This window comes from Rhinatrema bivittatum, chromosome 9 (assembly GCF_901001135.1).
Source record: "Rhinatrema bivittatum chromosome 9, aRhiBiv1.1, whole genome shotgun sequence".
NCBI classification, from domain to species: domain Eukaryota; kingdom Metazoa; phylum Chordata; class Amphibia; order Gymnophiona; family Rhinatrematidae; genus Rhinatrema; species Rhinatrema bivittatum.
In genome coordinates this window covers 252447048-252466390 of record NC_042623.1, presented here as the reverse complement: position 1 = coordinate 252466390, position 19343 = coordinate 252447048, and the positions used below count along the sequence as shown (strand labels likewise).

Here is a 19343-nt window from a genome sequence, read left to right as displayed (position 1 = left end):
GCACTCCAAAACTGGAACACCATTCTCGCCTCCATAAACCAGCTCCTCACTGACATGCACCTAGCCCTCAATCCGCAAAAAACTGAACTCCTCCTCGTCTCCTCTAGACATGCAGCCGCACCCACTCTCTCCACTCTCCATTCCCCCAACTTTCTCTCCGACACAAGAAACCTGGGTGTTATACTTGATAACCAACTAACATTCAAACCATACATCAAATCTATCCTTAGCAGCTGCTATTTCAAACTTCAAACCCTCAAAAAACTCAAACCCCTTCTCTACTTCTCCGATTTCCGCACGGTACTCCAATCCATAATTTTCTCAAAAATTGATTACTGTAACGCTCTCCTACTTGGACTCCCCTCTAGCCACATCAAACCTCTACAACTCCTCCAAAACGCTACTGCACGCATCCTCACCAATGTCAATAAGAAAGACCACATCACTCCCACCCTCATTGATCTCCACTGGCTTCCCATTCACTCACGAATTATTTACAAGACCCTCACCCTCATCCACAAAAGTATTACTAATGAACACTGCAACTGGCTAAACCCACCCTTCCTCCCTCGTACCTCCACAAGACCCACCCGTGCTTCCCTCCGTGGAACCCTTATCCCTCCCTCCATAAGATCCACTAGACTCATTTCCACCACCAATAGAGCCCTTTCCCTTGCAGGCCCCTCCCTCTGGAACTCTATGCCTCTTAATCTACGTACCGAAACCTCCACACCTACTTTCAAGAAGAAACTCAAAACCTGGCTTTTCCTCCAAGCATACCCCCATTCTTCATCATCTTCACCAACTAACACGCTAGCCCAACCATCATTCCTCTCCAATACCCCCCTTTCAGAACCTACACCCAACCCCCTCCCCCACTAAAGTTTCCTACATCTCCTGTATATAACCAGTGTACAACATCTGTATATATATCCAGTGTACAACTTCTGTATATAACCATTGTACATATTTCTTCCTCGAATCCCTATTCACATTTTATCCCCATGTATCTGTTTGCACCCTCCCCCTGCCCCCCCCTTGTATCGACCCCCCCCCCCCTCATCCCTCCCCAGTTACTTAGTTATTTGTTCTGTTACTGCGTTTTACGTTATACACCGTTCTCTGTAAAGGCTATGCCTATATACTTTCTGTTGTAAGTTACTTGTGAACCGGCACGATGTGCAAACGGTTGCCGGTATATAAAATTAAATAAATAAATAAATAAAAATAAATATACATTCCACCTGTTCCCCATCCCCTCTCTCACTTTTCTCTCCACTTCCTGCTGATTCTCTACCTTCCCTGTCAATTTTCACCCTCCTCTGAATTCCTGCTGCTCATTCTCTCCTGCCAGTTTTACCTATCTATGAAATGCATGAGTGGTGCCTTGAACTGCATTCCCCTATTTTGCTGCCTGGGACTCAACTTGGGTTTGAATAACCTGTAGAGGAGGATGCACATTTTCTTTCTAATGTCGGCTGATCAGTGCACAGGATTTGGGGGGGGGGGGGGGCAGCGTAAGGTGCATACCCACACATGCACCTGTCTATTTTGCATATTGTGCTGATCTTTGAAACAGAGAAACATGATGGCAGAAAAAGACCATATGGCCCATCTAGTCTGCCCATCCGTCCAATCAATCCAGCATTACAATTCCCATCACTACCTCAGAGATCCCCTGTATTTACAGAGCCGTAGTGTGCCTATGGCCAATATGGCCAAGGCCATAGGTGCCGCTACCAAAAGGCACCAACGAGAGCAATGTGGCCGGCCGCCGGTGGGTTCTCAGCATAAGAAAAGCAGCACTGCCCCGTTGAAATTGATGGCGTGGTCAGTGCAACCTTAGCAAGTGGAAAAGCAGTGCAGCCCTGCTGGCAACGCTGCTGATTCTGGTGGGGCTGCGCTTACCACGTCGACAATTTCAGCAGGGCCGCGCTGCTGAGGAGGAGGAGGAGGAGCACGCCCTACTGGAAATAGTCCGATGCCCTTGGCCATGGGGGCTGAAGGAGATTGCTGCTGCCTCTACGTCAAGGAGGAAGTGAATGAGAGAGAGCATGTGTGTGGGAGAATGAGAGAGCATGTGTGCTTGTGTGTATGTGAGTGGGGAGAGTGAGAGCATGTATGAATGAGAGTGAGCATGTGTGCTTGTGTGTGGGACAGAGAGAGCATGTGTGCTTGTGTGGGAGAGTAAGAGAGAGCATATTTGTGGAAGAGTGAGAGTGAGCCTATGCGCTTGTGTGTGGGAGAGAGAGCATGTGTGCATGTGTGTGGGAGAGAGCATGTACTTGTGTATGTGTGTAGGGGAGTGACAGAGAGCATGTGTGTATATGATAGGGAGCATGTGTGTGCACAGCTATCCCAGTTACTCTCTGCCTGCTAATCCATGACAATTTCAGGGCATCTGGAAATCAAAAGTTCCAAGGTAATTTTTTTAAATTCTTATTTTAATTGTTGGGTGTTATTTGATGTGTCTGTTTTGAAATATTTTGTTGATGTTTGGAAGATTTGTAAATGAGTTTTTAATTATTGAATGTTATTCTAGTCATTAAATTATTTTGAATAATTCTTTTTATTGGTATGGTTTTACTTATTTTGTTTTATGAGGAAAGGTAATGTTTCTGTTTTTTACATTGTGCATACAGAATTTGGCTTGTTGCAGTTTCCAGTTTTTGTCTGTACATTTCTATTTACACTGTATGGTCTCTTTATTCTGTATTTGAGGCTCTATCTGTGTTTTGTATGGGTGACTGAAGTGAGTTATTCCATTACGGGGGAATTTTAAATCCCTGGTGCGTGCCAATACCGGGAGATATGTGCGAGGCTGGGCCATGTGCATGACGAGCGCATTTTCAGAGCGGCTTGGCCATGCACATATCTCCTGGTATGCGTGGGAGTGCTGGGCTTTAAAAAAGGGGGCGGGTCAGGGGCGGGGTCTGAGTAGGGCGGGGCGGAGGCAGGCTGGGACAGCACCATTAAGCGCTGTCCTGGTGAAGCCGGCGCGCGGAACTTACTGCTGCTCCTGGGAGCAAGTAAGTTTTAAAACAAAAAACATTTAGCTAGATAGGTAGGGTTTAGGGGTTGGGAAGGAGTTGGGAAAAGGGGGGGAAGGAAAGGTAGGGGGTTATGGAGGAAATTGGGGATGGCCTGATCTCATCGCCACACGTTCATTAAAAAATCCACCCCACCCCCCTTGCACGCCTGGGTTTTGGATTTTATAACATGTGTGCTGTTTGAGGGCTGGCAGTTAGTGCTATTTTTATACAGAAATTATTTTTTTCTCGTGGCTCTCGGAAGGTCATGCCCATGCACAAGATGCATCACAGTAGGCCTAATTGTTGCGCGCCCCGTCCGCGTCCGGCCCGCGCAAGGGCCTTCTCACCTTTCTGGCTCCTCTGCAGGTCCCGGTTTGGCCGCCCCAGCGGCGGCCGCAAGCTCTTCCAGGCCTTGGCGTCCCGCGGCGGCGGTCACCGGGCCCTCCACTGCTCACCAGGCCTCACGCCGGAGTTCGGAGTCTTCCGTGGCATTGGCCACGCCCCTATGCGCGTACTCGCGGACCACCTGGCCTTTTGTAGGGCCAGGGGCGGGTCCTAGCTCCTTGGAGCGCCCTGATTGAAGGAACTATTTAAGGAATTCACTGCCTGCACTTCCTTGCCTTGGCAATCGGTTGGCATTGTATTGTGTGCTAGATTGTCACTGTGCTCTAAGCCTTGTTCCAGTCTTGTTCCAGGATCCTACTGTTCCAGCATCCCTCTGTTCCTGCATCTGTCTGTCCGTCTCCCAGGTAGTACCCTCGGACTGTCTCTCTGGTACTGACCTCGGCCTGTTCCTTGACCTCTCTGCCGCTGCCTGCCTCCTGACCTCTGCCTGCCTTGTGACCTCGTCTGACCTCTGGAACCTGACCTCATCTGCCTCGTTGACTACTCCTTGGACTGACTCCCGGATTCTGACCTTTGCCTGATTGACCACGCCTCCTGATTCTGGCTCTGTGCCTTGCCTTGTCATCGACTACGCTGTTCTGGTCTTCCTTGCTCCATCAGACTTACAACCTCGAGTCTGACCACGCTCCCCTGCTGTCTGTGGGCACGCCTGTCTACGACCTCTCCAGGAGACCCTGCGAGGCCCACCTAAGTCCAAGCGGCCCGGGTCCCTACGGGCTCCTCCCGGGGGGGGGGGGGGGGGGGACGACCTCGGGCTTCCAGTGGTGAAGCTCATCCTAGCCTCTGTCTCCTCCAGTGCTCCGCCCCCTGGGGGCAGGTGCTTCCTGGTCCCTACCAGGGAGCCGTTCTACACTGCTCCAGGACAAGGGTCCACCCCCAAACGCAACACTAATACCAATCGGATTCCAAGCATCTCTTGCTTTTTTGCAGGGTTTTCTGGTTGGCACCACAGCAGTGCATGTATATATAATATATATATTGTAAGTGATATTTTTACCTCAGAAGACTGTGCTTTGAATGTTCTTTTTCTTGTAAAATCTGTTATTATAAATGCATAATTTTTAATTGTGTGTGAGGAGGGTGTGATGAGTTGGGGGTGCAAGGCTATAAAGTTTCCCTAGGGCCTCTAATACCCTTGCACTGGCCATGGGCATCGCTGCACAAACATTTAACAGAGTCTCCCAACTCGTGGTGTCATGTGGTGTGTAAAGGGGGAAGGCGCAGTTTTTCACTTAGCCATAGGTGCCAAATTGCCTGGCTACAGCTCTGTGAATGTATCCCATGCCTTCTTGAATTCAGATACTGTTTTTGTCGGTACCACTTCCACTGGGAGGCTGTTCCACGCATCCACCAGACCTCTCTGTAAAAAAATATCTCCTAAGATTTCCTCCTGAGTCTACCCCCTTTCAACCTCATCGCATGACCCCTTGTCCTAGAGCTTCCTTTCCATCGAATAGTCACCTCTGAATATACTCGTACGTTTAGGTCACAATTTATTTATTTTTTTTAAAGCTGGCACATGCTTAATTAGTATGAACTACAGATACATAAGACATCCTATTTGTTTTCCTCTAATGTGATATAAAGTTCATAGATTTCACATGTACACATGCTTTATGAGTTCCTAAATAAGCTTCTTGCAACTCACCAACAGCTCAAGTCCAATAGTCATGATTATAGTGCACACGCCCATACCAGCCAAACCCACAAGAAACAGAAATCGCCTTCCTGCTTTTTCCACAAGAAATACCTGTAAAAATAGAGACACAGATAAAAGTTCTGCAATAAAGCAATAAGTGACTTCACATAGATTTAGAGCCATGATAGGCAACTATGTGCAACGCAAGCAAAGTACATCCTTTGCTTTAAATTGGTTCTTTATTTCTGATCCCAGATAAATGTGTTTTTGTGTGTGCACACATGGCAGCACTTCAGTCTAATGAGATGGAGGGGAAGGTAAGATGAACTGTCACTATTGTCAGAGGAAGAGAGTAGAGCACCTCAACTTGATCAATGATAAATTTATGTGCTGAACTTACTTCCTTTGAGGACAGGGACAGTTCCTCTTTCATTCCCCTCCATGTTGTCAGATATTGATTATTGGGTTGGCATAATAATCTTATAAACAAATAATACACAAAATCGAAAGTAGGCGTGTCCTACACAGCGTGCTTTTGTTTGAAATACAGTAGAGTAGGGAGGAAGTCCCTTCCTAAGACGTAAGAGTAGGGAAGGGGTCCCCTCCTAAGATGTGGGCTCTTCTCCACTGGCCTTCTCTCAGGTGAGCAGCAGCAACCTTGTCCAGTTTGCCCCTTTCAAAGTGCAAGGATTTGCAGGCTGCTTTGAAAACAGCGGCATTTGGGGCATTGGTAAATAGAATTGATCCCATGGACTCATGCCTACAATGCCTTTGATATGATACTTAAGCTAGGGCTTCTCAAACCTGTCCTGGTGGCTCCACAGCCAGTTGTGTTTTTAGAATAGCCACAATGGATGTATTTATTTATTTTATTTATTTAAAAAGTTTGTATACCGTCATTCACAAGAAACCTCACAACGGTTCACATCGTAGAATCATAAAATCATAAAAGCAACAATAAATTCTGGTAGTTAAAATACAATAAGATATTTAAACAAAATAAAAATTATTAATAAAAGGACGGGTAAAAAAAACAAAACTTAAAAATAATCGCTTATTCGTTCTAACTACTTCTTTCCTCTAAATGTTCTGCGTAGGCCTGCTCGAAGAGCCAAGTCTTCAGTGCTTTCTTAAACGCCTTAAACTCAGTTTCCAGACATAGGTTCATATGGATATGCATGATATACATTTGAAGACCCAGTATGAATCACTGAAGACCCAGTATGCAAAATATATTTCATGTGTTGCAATCGTGGACCCTTGGCCCAAGATGGTGTTGGCGCCACCTGTGGGGGAAACCCCCACAGGTCCCCACTGTCGGGTGGCGAGGCCGGATCAGAAGCAGAGGCCAGCTGGAGCTTCGCCACTACCAGCTCGTGTTCCCCGCAGGTTGAGCCCTTGGGTACCAGGGCCAGCTGGTCTTAGGTGGGCCTCTGTGTGGATGATCCCAGGGAGTAGATGAGAGAGCACGGTGGCAACCACAAGAGAGAGGCCGGAGGCCCGAAACCCAGGGTGGCACTGATCCAGTCCAGTAGGCCAGGCTAGACAGAGAGCTTGGCCGGGCCTGGCCCAGGAGAGCAGAGGGACAAGGCGAGGCCGCGTCCGGGCCAGAGGTGAGCAGCGGAAAGCGTGGTCAGGTCTGGTCCAGAGGTCAGAGGCAGGGAGCGGTAGCGAGGTCAGGTCCAGTCCAGAGGTCAGAGGCAAGCAGCGGTAAGCAAGGTCAGGTCCGGTCCAGAGGTCAGAAACAGGCAGGAAGCCAGGAAGCTGCAGGACCGCGAGATGATCCAGTGGGCGTCGCTGGTGCCGAGAGGTGAGAACAGGTCTTTTGGGACTGTAAATTGTAACATCATGCATATTCATTGAGGATATCCTGAAAATCTGACTGTCTGTGGGGCCACCAGGACAGGTTTGGAAGCCCTGACCTAAACACAAAGATTCCATAAATATGTGTACTGTGGTAATCATAGCACAGAATGACCTTGTTTTCTAGTGTATGTCTTATCCTTAATTACACTTTAATATGCTGGGTCTCCTAGCACACATAAAATCATAAAGTAGTTGATATGACGATTGTAAAATTATTATCTAGAGTGCTTGCTAACAGAGCTATAACTAGGACATTTTAGTGCGCAGAGCAGACATTTGTGCCACAACCCCCTTAATCTCGGCTTCTCTCTCCCTTCACCTCTTCCCCTCTGCTTCTCAGTCCTCTTTCCTTCTCTCCCCACCTTGGATGGTAGGCGGAGAGTGGCACTTTTCTTGGCTTTCAATCCGCAATTGGCACACACTTGCATTTCCACTTGGGAAAGCTTTGCATGCCCCTTTTGTCCATCCTCAGTTGCTGCAGATTTAGAGACCTCATCCTGTTAAGAACAGCATTTTAAATCTGAATTTTCAAACTAAACTTCAAATGAAGATTACAAGTGGAAAAAGACCAAATGAAAATTCACAGCAAAAGCAAATGGTAGGTTTTATGCCTTTGCATTAACATTTTTAAAGATATACATGACATTTTTCAGCATGGACTTTAATATGGAAAAATATTTCATCCAACCAGATGAAAACCAGTAACGTTTTCCCATTTTGCTACATTCTCAACATTCCATTCTTCTAGTTAGTTTTTTAAATAAATAAATAACCTGCAGATTTCTGGTGATGAGGCACTGTCCGAGCTCCTTGGAAATCAGTGGCAAGGGTTCATTTTTCTTGGTTTTTAGAACTCACACGATTCTTTTTTGTTTTTTCATTTTTGCTTATTTGACCTATTACATGGACAATTTCGTTTTTAAGAAATCCGCTGAAATGTCTGGCAGTCAAAAAAAGAATATGTGTTGATAAGGCTGTGATGGTGGAAGACAAGATTGCACCTCAATCAAATTGCATTATAGATGGAATTTCTGATACTTTGCCGAGAGAGTTGACAAAATTGTTTTTTGCAGCACTGAATGACAAGTTACAAAAAGTGCAGTTCTTTAGATGAATTAAATGATAAAATGGAGCATAATAACTCCATTATTGCCGCTGTCGACCAGAAACTAGCATCATATGAAGAGCACTTAGAAACGATGGACACTTCCATAGTGCAATTGCGACGAAAGCCCGAAATGCTGAAAAACAAATTAGATGATTTAGAAAATCATTGTCACCACAATAATGTGCTCTTTATGGGCCTTCCGGAATGCCGGCAGGAAGAGGTATTGCCCTGGTGGTGTGAAACGGGGTTGCCGGAGGAGCTTGGAATCGATTGGAAAAAACGCCCAATCCTGGTGGAATGTGCTCATTGACTGGGCCCAAATGTGAGTGGCGAACATAAGCCCAGGCTGGAAATTGTTAAATGTTTGAACATCACAGATAAAATGAAATCCCTAAATGTGTATCATATGATGGAAGAGTTTCGCTATGACACTGCTAAGATTTTTCTCTTTCTGGATCACTCTGCAACCCCATATCACTTGCAGCTTCATCAAAAAGATATCAGACTTTCTCTCCAATTCCCTGCTCAGCTAAAGATTTGCTCAAATGGGAAAATGAAGACAATCACTGATAAAGAAGAGCTTTTTGTGGAGAAACATTGACTGTGTTCTTGGTCCAGCTGCTGGATTTTGTTTTTTTTTACTTCCAGTGCTGCTGGAATCCTGATGCTACTTTAATGTTAGTTTACGAATGAGAAAAGTTCTCACTTTCCGTTACCTGGTGTTCACCTTGAACTTTAGAAGTCAGTTTGTTTTTTGTTTGCCATCAGGGTCAGGGTATTTTTTAGTCTATAGCTTTTGGAACTTTATTGCAATTTGCAGTTTGCTGACATTGAGACTCATTTGTGGCAGGAGGTCTGTTACTTGTGGTTCCTGATATGTGCTGCTGGTTTCCGGAGTCCCCCATTGAGTTCATGCATGAGACCTATATCTGTAGAAGATCTTTGGCTTCTGTTCATTTTTTGGGGTGAAGGGACTTTGCTATGGGTTTGGAGGTTTGGGGGTGAAGAGAGAGGGGAGAAACTTGTAGGGGGTGAATGTATGTGGTATGAATGTGTGGTGCGTTTTGATGTTCATGTTTTTTTTTCTTTCTGAACTTTGTTTTGCTAAGTAAGAATCGATAGAGCTCACAATTGCAGGGGAAGGAATTTAGGGTGGAAACCCCTTCTTATTTCTTGTCACAAACTCGTGGTTCATAATATTTGAATTTTTGGATGCTGGCTAGTCTTAAATTATATTCATTAAATATTGATGGTCTTTATTCACCCATTAAGAGAGAGAGAGGAAATATTAAATGTTTTCATAAACATAATACTAATATTGTTTTCCTCCAGGAAATGTATTTTGATGATTTGGAGCACCAGAAGTTGTGCTGTGAGTGGCTGGGGCATTGTCATTTTTCTTTATTTTTTTAAATTTTCTTCCAGACAACAGGGTGTTGCTATTTTAATTCACAAAAATATTTTGTTGGATGTTGAGCATCAAATTACGGGCATGTTATAAAATCGGGGGTCTGCACACGCAAGGGGGTGCACGCCGATGCCCGAGGGCTTCCCCTGTTCCCTCCCCTCTAAACTGACCTTCCCACCCCTTCCTCTAACCTTTCCCCCCTAGCCCTACTCTAACCCCCCCAATTTATTATCTCACCTTTTGTGCCTGCGCTGGCAGCCTGCTGGCACGCGATCCTCCAACACAGCGGCAAATAGCTGTTGTGTCGAGGCCTCTGGCCCTGCCCACTCCCCACCCCCAGACCGCCCCACCCTGCTCACGTCCCCCAGACCGCCCCTTTAGTAAAGTCCTGGGGCTTAGAAGCGTCCCAGGACTATGGGTGTCGCCGGGCCTTTATAAAATAGGCCCGGCGCATGTAAGCCACTCTATGCATGTAAGTCCACTGGATTTACGCATGTAGAGCTTTTAAAATCCGGCCCATAGTTTTTTTCACCAGTATTGGATCAAAACTATTGCTTGGGAGTTCTACATTTGTTAGTAGGAGGTGATTTTATTGTCACTGACAATCCTCTTCTAGACTGTAAGCCACCTAAAACTCCTAAAAAAAATACCAGTCAGACATTGGTGTGGGATATTTATGTAAAGAATTATCTATGATCAATGTCTGGAGAGCTAATTACCTCGATGAGTTTGATTATACTTTTTCTTCAGTGGTCCATGGAGTATATTCTCTGAAATATGGTTTGATAAGCTGGAATCTGCTCATTTGATTGAAATGTCTATATTATCTAATCATGTGATGGTCACTATGCAGGTTGGGGTCTTGGATAGGGATTGTAGACCTTGATCCTAGAGGATGTCCCCTTTTTTGCATGAGTATAAATGTTTTACACAGTATTTGAGGGAAAAGTGGTCTGAATATAAGCAGAATACTTCCTTTTAGGAGGTTGGTCCAATGACTTTTTGGAATGCAGTTAAGTCAACCCTTCAAGGTCACATTATTTCCTACCAGGCACATCAACATAAACAGAGCCAAAGACAATTTTTGGATTTGTACAAATAGACCTTTTGCAACATATTAATATCCATAATATGACCCCTGAGGTTGCCAGTTTCAGCTGCAAAATTTGAGAAGACAAAACCTATTCACTGTAGTTCATGTCACAGTGACCACATGATTGTATTATTGTAATGCACTATACAAGGATGAAATAGATAAGGCCCTCCACAAACTTTAGATAATACAAAAGTCTGCTGCATGATTGATAGAAGGATACAAAAAGCACAGCCACATCTCACCTGTCCTACAAAAATCAATACTGTACAAATCAAAATTCAAAACGTTAGCATTGATGATTATTTAAAGCACTATCTACCTTATAAATGGGCTCTGACCGACGGCCCGCAAATGCGCAGTAGAGAGCAGCTCTACCGTGCATGCGCGGGCGGGAAAGCATGTCGGTCAGAGCCGAGCGCGACCTCTTACAACACAGCGCGGTGAGGAGCAGTAGCGGCGGCGAGGAGCAGCGAGCCCGGTGGTGAGGCGCGCGCGATCTCTTACAAGATGCCGCTGGGAGGAGCACTAGCGGCGGCGGCGAGGAGCAGCGAACCTGGTGGTGAGGGGCGCGCGAGGGAGGGATCCCCGGAGACCTCCCGTCTGCACCGTCCGAGGGAAGGGGTTGTGGATGAGGGGAAGAAAAGGGAAGATGAGAGGGGATGGAAGGAACAGGGATGTGAGTGAGTAAGTGTGGAGGAAGGCTGAGGGGAGAGGGAAGGGGTTGTGGATGAGCTGGGAAGGGATGAGAGTGAGGGATGGGATGGGATTGAGAGAGGGTGGGGAGTGACTGAGGGAAGGGGAGGGAGAATGAGGGGGAAGGTGAGAGTGAGGGGTGGGAGACAGAGGGATGTGCGTGAGTAAGTGGGAAGGGTAAGAAGGTGTGGAGGAGGGCTGAGGGAGGGGGAAGAATTGTGGATGAGCTGAGAGGGGCTTGGAGGAGATGAGAGTGAGGGATGGGATTGAGAGAGGGTGAAGAGAGACTGATGGAAGGGGAGGGAGTGGGAGGGAGAATGAGGGGGGGGGGGGGTTGGGGAGAGTGAGGGGAGGGAGGCAGTGGGAGACTGAGGGGTGAGTAAGACTGAGGGGAGGGAAGAGATGAGTAACCGAGGTGAATGAGCGAGGGGAAGGGGGAGTGAGGGAGAAAAAGTATGGAAGGGTGCTGTGTTCGAAAATGGACCGAAAATTTTTTTTTTTAATATAGCCCGTGGGCTTAACGGCTTGTATATTTATTTCTATCAGGCTTTTGCTGATATTAGAATATTATGATATTAGAATATTATATAACCATGTATACAACCTCTTCCCCACGAGTGTTGTATACAGGGTTATATAACCATGTATATACCCTGTACATAACAAATGTTATTTACCAAATCCTGTATATAACCTTCCCTTGTACCGTGGAGGGGTAACAGTGACCCCCTCCCACCCTCCCTCCTCTGTCTCGCCTAGCCTCAATCCCCATTTCTAATTTATCTAGTTGTTACTTATTTGTTACTGCGTTTACTGTTTTTACTGTTCTTTGTAAAGGCACTGCCTATATTTACTTTGCTTGTAAGTTACATGTAAACCGACACGATGTGCAAACGGTTGTCGGTTTATAAAACTATCTAAATAAATAAATAAATAAAATAACCTGAAATGTAAGACTTGAAATGACTTTACCTGGATTTGTGCCTCAAATGATGCTTTGCTGAAAATGAACAAGATTACTACAATAGCTATTCTTGTGTAAATCATTCGTATTCTCCTCTAGGCTGCTGAAGAGTTTTAGTTAGTGTTTTTCGTATAAAACTTAGTTCTGAGGTACACCTTTAAATTGCAAAGCAAAATGTGAAAGCTGCTATTTAAATGGATGCACACACGGCACTGCAAAGCTACAAATGACCTTTGCTCGTATGCTGCTGTTCTAACGTAATGTAAACCGCTTTGAGAGAATCGTGTATTCCAAAGAGCAGGTAACAAATCCAAAGAAACAAAACTGCTCACATGGGTTGGCATATGGCTCTCATTATGGCTTATTTACTTTTCACACATCCTTAAGTACAAATGAAGTGCCAAGCATTTCTATTATACCTGCTCATCCTTATTGGAGAAAAAAAACACAACCTGCTTTTTTTTTTTTTTCTCTAATAAAAATCCCATGTTGTTCACTGGGAAATTATATTTTATTTACCTATTGGCACATATTGACCAAGAGAAATTGCTTGCAGGTTTTATGTTGTAGCTTTGATATCTGGCTCGTTTTACTACCTGTCCTAGCACTTGTTTGCCATGTATATTTAAACATTACCTAATAGTGGTTGGTAATGAGTTACAGGCGTAAAGGCCCTGTTTTGCAACATCAGCATTAACGTGGGGTTGGCCCTTGATAGGGAAGAGAAAACAAAGCACTGCCGCCAGTTCCTATTGAGCTGTGATTGTGTTTGCAGCTCAGAAGAGGGCTCATCCTATAGCACTGTACATCTAATCCATGCAGGAGGAGTGGCATTGGCAGGCAAGATAACAAAGTTATATCTCATTTCTAAATACATGGCAGCCTCAACATATTTTCATTCTGGTGATGCATTTCCTTCTCAGTCTGTTCAGGAGCGGATTGCAGGAAAATAACGGCCTGGGGGATTTTTTTTCAAAACCGGCCCATGGGGTATTATCTGATGCCCTCATGCACTTTCCCTGCAGCCCGTGTGTCAACAGCTCCCAAAAGCCAAGTCCGCCCTGGAACCTGGCAGAATTGAGCCAAAATATCTCCAAGATAAACTTCATCTTTCCTAAATAACTAAGAAGTTGAGCACATTCTAGAGCAGGGGTGAGCAGCACTGCAGCCCCCGTCACATCCATGCAAATTGGTTGGGCCCCCTACACATCTGCTTATATCTCTTATAGACATTTATCTTGGGTTTCCCAGTCTGGTTCTTGAACCAGTTGCAAGTAATGACACTGCCGGCCAGTGTCAGACACACACACACACACACACACACGCTCAGTCACAAAGAGATTTTTAGTTTGCAGAAACTTTATTGGCACATACACACTGACACATACTCTTTCTCAGAAACAAAGACACACCCACACACTGAGAGTGTGTGTGTGTGTGTGTGTGTGTGTGTGTATGTCAGAAAGAAAGATACCCCCCACACACTTTCTCTCACAGACAAAGTATGTATAGGTGCGAATCTCGCTCTGTCAATCTCTCTGACACAGACACACACACACACTCTCTCTCTCACAGTCTGTATGGGTGTGTATCTCGCTCTCTCAATCTCTCTGACACAGACACACACACACACACACTCTCTCACAGTCTGTATGGGTGTGTATCTCGCTCTCTCAATCTCTCTGACACAGACACACACACACACACACTCTCTCACAGTCTGTATGGGTGTGTATCTCGCTCTCTCAATCTCTCTGACACAGACACACACACACACACTCTCTCTCACAGACAGTCTGTATGGGTGTGGATCTCGCTCTCAATCTCTCTGACACAGACACACACACACACACTCTCTCTCTCACAGACAGTCTGTATGGGTGTGGATCTCGCTCTCAATCTCTCTGACACACACACACACACACACACACACACTCTCTCTGACATGCTAATGTGCTGCTGTTGCTTATGTGCTCACACAGTGAGTGCCCCCAGTTCAGCACTACTGCATTATAGTGTAAAGTTCTTGCTTGCTGCTAACCCTTCCCTATTCTGCAGCAGCCCCTCCCTTTCCCAGTCCCATTCTCTAGGACAGTGGTTCTCAACCTTTTTTCAGCCAGGACACACCTGACAGATGGTTCTCACACGCGTGACACACTGAAAATGTGACCGTCACAGGGCTAAATGTAAATATACATTCTGCATCCTCAGGAACCCCCCTGACTCCCAAAAATGGGTGCAGAGCATAACCAGGGCATTACCCCGTACAGCTCACCATACAAAAAAAGATATTCTGGATCTGATGACATCTCAGTAAAAGCAAAACAAACTCTCTTTACTGGCAAGCACAATACCCCTCCTTAGGAAAAGAGAATAATTTACGACTACAAATATTTAACCAGGCCCTAAACACTAATACACCCCCTATTAGGAAAACAGAACAAGCCAAGCTGCTATAGATAGATCCCCACTTAGAAATAATTGTAAAACTATACTAATAAATGTTACAAAACGGCTGATGAACAGAATAACATCCAACAATTAAAAACTCATAAACATTATTAAAAATTGTCCAAATATCAATAAAATATTTCAAAACAGCAGACACGTCACATAATACCCAATAATTAAAATGGAAGTCAATCAAGAAAAATAAACTTAAAAAGCTGCCTTTACTCTCCAGCAACTCTCCTACTCCTTTCCCTTGCAGACCAATAGCACTCACCAGAAGCAGCAAGGGCTGCTGAAGCTCTGTCCTCACAGTCCTCTTCCTTAGGGCCCACAACCAGTCACAACCAGTCTCTGTCTCACACAGACCAGTAACTTCCCTAACTAGTATCTCTTCCTCACACACACACACACCAGTCACCTCCCTGACCAGTCTCTGTTTCTCTCTCTCTCACACACACACACACACACACACACACACACCAGTCACCTCCCTGACCAGTCTCTGTTTCTCTCTCACACACACACACACACCAGACACCTCCCTGACCAGTCTCTGTCTCTCTCTCACACACACACACATACACACCAGTCACCTCCCTGACCAGTCTCTGTCTCTCTCTCACACACACACACATACACACCAGTCACCTCCCTGACCAGTCTCTGTCTCTCTCTCTCACACACACAGACACACACACACAGACACACACACACACACACACACACCAGTCACCTCCCTGACCAGTCTCTGTCTCTCTCACACACCAGTCACCTCCCTGCTCTGTCACTTACAACCACACACACTGCCACTCATGCACCCATTGTACCCCCCCCCCCCCCCCCCCACACACACACAAGCTCTCACTCATGAACCCAGGCACCCATTCTATCACCCAGGCACCCATTCTACCACACACACACACACACACACACACACACATACACAAATCTGCCACTCACGTACCCAGGAATGCATTCTAACACACACACACAAAGCTGCCACTCACACACCCAGGCACCCATTCTACCACACACACACAAAGCTGCCATTCACGCACCCAGGCACCGATTCTACCACACACACACACACACAAAGCTCCCACTTATGCACCCAGGTACCCATTCTACCACACACACAAACAAGCTCTCACTCATGCACCCAGGCACCCATTCTACCTTACACATACACACTCATGCACCCATTCTAACACACACACACAAGCTCATATGGAGCCTCTTCTCATTGTTTGGACCAATAAGCCTGGCCTCCGCTTCTCAGCCGCCTCTGGCCTGACCTCCGGTGGTGTGCAGGGTCTCTCCGCTCTTCAGCCACTGGCAGCGGCGCACAGCATCTCACCATTCTTCGGCCCCGCCGATGGCGGCACACAGATCTCTTCAGTCGCCGGCGGCAGAGCGCAGCGTCTCACCATTCTTCGGCCCCGCCGGCGGCAGTGCGCAGGTCTCTCTACTCTTCGGCCCTGCCGGCCTGGCCTCCAGCGGTGGCGCGCAGCGTCTCTCCATTCTTCAGCTCCGCCCCTGGGGAGAAGGGATGCACAAGCGGGGCAGTGGAACACCGGGAGCCGCGACACACCTGCCGGTGACTGGCAAGACACTGGTGTGTCGCGACACACCGGTTGAGAACCGATGGTCCCAGAGTCGGCTGCTTCTCTCAGAGCTCAGTTCAGTCACCTCAGACAGAAGCCTCCCCAACACTGCACAGGCACTTCCTCCTGGCTTGCCCCCTTCCTTCCTGTGCCTGTAGTTTGCCTCCTCCACAACCCTCCCACCACTCTAGTGCATTCCCATTGACTGTAGTCTATACACTGTGCTTTTATGGTTCCCAGGCTGTGCTCTTCCTACCGACTCCGGGGGTGGGGGCAGAAGGAATCCATACTGTTCCCTGGGCTTTTAGGAAGAGAAAAGCCCTGGCCGAGACTAGGGAGAGCCACTAACCCAAAGTAGTACAGCTCCAGATGGACTCCTGCTTGCTCTTGTGGAGCCAATGCAGACAGGACTGGTGCAAGGGTATTAGGTATCACAGACAAACCTTGCAGCCTTGCACACACTCCTAGCCCCAACCTTCTCACAAATAATTTAAAAATATGCATTTATAATAAAAGATTTTACATGAAAAAGAATCTTCTGTGTTCTAAGGTAAAAATATCATTTATAATATGTATATTATTTACAAGCACCGCTGTGGTACCAACCAGAAAACTGAAAAAAAAAAAAGACACCTGCAGCCATATTTTATTGGGACTATTGTAAAACATGTCGGCTGTCAGAAAGCTTTAACTAAACCAAATTACAATATAGTAAACTTCCCATACAAAAACAGCACTAACTGTCAGCACTCAACACAGCAAATATTACACCAGGTCCTAAAACACCAATACACCTAATATTAGGAAAACAGAACAAGCCAAGCTTAAGAGCCTGACACAGAAAATACATGCTAGCAGAATACCTCACCTCAGTCATACATGCAGAACCAAATACAAAATAAAGAGTCAATAAAGTATAACTAGAAACATGCAGACAAAAACTTAACAAGACAGACTCTGGAAAAACAGAAACATCACCATTCCTCATTAAACATCAAACAATAAAATCAAGATATCTAAACCATCAATCACAATAGTAAAACCAGACTCATAAAAAGAACAAATATTTCAAAGCATCTGATGAATAGAACATCCAATGATCAAAAACATATGACGTTGTTTTTAAAATTTTCCAAACATCAATACAATATTTCAAAACAGTAGACATCAAATAACACCCAATAATTAAAATTAATGCTAAAAAAAAAATCCCCTGCACTCCATACCTGGGAACTTTAGACTCCAGTCACCCTGAGATTGTCATGGATTAGTCAGGGATAGGAGGTGTGCACAAACTTTCTCCTCACTCTCATATATACACCCTTTCTAACATACATGTTCATTCTTACACAAACTCCTTTATATTATTCTCTCACATACATGCTGGCTGATTCACAGACCCTGGCTCTCACACACATTCACTGGCTCACTCACACACATTCACTGGCTCACTCACACACATTCACTGGCTCTCACACACATTCACTGGCTCACTCACACACATTCACTGGCTCTCACACACATTCACTGGCTCACTCACACACATTCACTGGCTCTCACACACATTCACTGGCTCACTCACACACATTCACTGGCTCACACACACATTCACTGGCTCACTCACACACATTCACTGGCTCACTCACACCCATGCTCTGGAAACCACAGTAAGCCTGACTGTATTATGCAGTGCAACAATGAAAAAACAGAAACAGCATCATTCCTCATAAAATATTTGTTATGATTCTGCCTGTAGCGGGAGCTACGGGGCAGCCTCTCACCTCTTTTTCCTCCTTTTTTTTTTTTGGCCTGGAGGCCGACCTCTGCACGGCTGGAGCCGCTATCACCGTTCTTCCTCTTGCAGTCAGGAGGCCGCCTGGAAGCTCCTCTTCACGGCCCAGAAGCTGTCGCCGTTATTTCCTTGCGGCTGGAGCCGCCCTCGGTCCATCTTCTGTGGCGGGGAGCCGCCTCCAACATCGCTAGACCGAGGTTTGCGCTCTAGCTCTGCTCCTGCGCTCAGCGGCAGGGATGCCGCTCTCCAGTGTCCTGCCGTCCATCTCCTTAGGCGTGGGGGCCGCGCCTCTTTTCATCTTTTAAAGGACCAGCGTGGGAGAGGTTCTTCTTTGATGTCATCGTGGGAGCCTCCTCTTCAGCCCTATAAAAAGGGCCTGTCTTCATTGCTTCATTGCCTTCGCAAGGAGCCAGTCCTCCCTAGGACTTCTCTTCCATCCTGCTTCTCGTTGGCACTCTGTTCCATGTTGGAATTCCATGTCTTCGTCTTCGTCAAGGTCTCTTGTCGGATCCTGTGTCTTGTTCGTCCAGATCCTGATGTTCCTGATGTATTGTCCTTTGGATGTCTTCTCGTCCTCAGCTTCCTTTATACAGATGTCATCTGCATCGGCACTGTAAGCCTCCAGAAGATTCCGGCTTTTAATCCGCCGAGCTTCAGGTTCCACACGCCGAGTTCACTCAAGCTTCGCGCTGAGCCTTTTACTCCGAGACCCTGGGATTCTGAGGCCCTTCTCCTTTTCCTGTATCCTCTCCGGGTCTTCAGAGCCTCGTGCGTTTGCCTTGTCCATATGAATGAACTCTGCATAACCTGTATCGTGATAGCGTGGTCCATGCCTTGCCGTAACTAAATGTGGAGGACGCGCCTCGGTGTAGGCCTCGTCAGAGTCTTTGTTGTGGAACCTCCGAGTAACCTGAGATGGGAACCATCAGCGTGGTCCGCGACCAGCCTTGATTGGCTGAGTAGGTCGCGTGGTGTGGCAGTACCTATTCAGAGTTCTTCAAGTATCTTTGTGACGCTTTTGGTGTCCTTCTCTTCAAGAAACCTGAGTCCGTCGCAGTTCTTCAAGCAACCTGAGTCCGTCTCAGTTCTTCAAGTCTTCATGTCAATTCTTTAAGTATCCTGAGTCTCGTCTCAACCTTCAAGTCTTCGTCTCAACCCTCAAGTATCCTGACTCTTCGTGTGTATCACCACGTATCCTGAGTCTTCGTCTTCGTCTGATGTCTTCGCCCTTCAGCCTCTGTCCGTCCTGTCGCATTTGCTGTTCCATTCGGCAGGTTCGAAAGGG

At 46.3% G+C, this 19343-nt stretch overlaps 1 protein-coding gene across 1 annotated transcript in view; it reads right to left on the bottom strand.

The window, feature by feature from the left end:
* SLC2A2 (solute carrier family 2 member 2) overlaps positions 1-19343 on the bottom strand; it is a 72916-nt gene that overhangs the window by 6520 nt on the left and 47053 nt on the right. The window contains exon 9 of the mRNA XM_029616921.1: positions 5086-5187. Within this exon, the coding sequence (XP_029472781.1) occupies positions 5086-5187 (102 nt within the window). The remainder of the gene's footprint in view (positions 1-5085; positions 5188-19343) is intronic.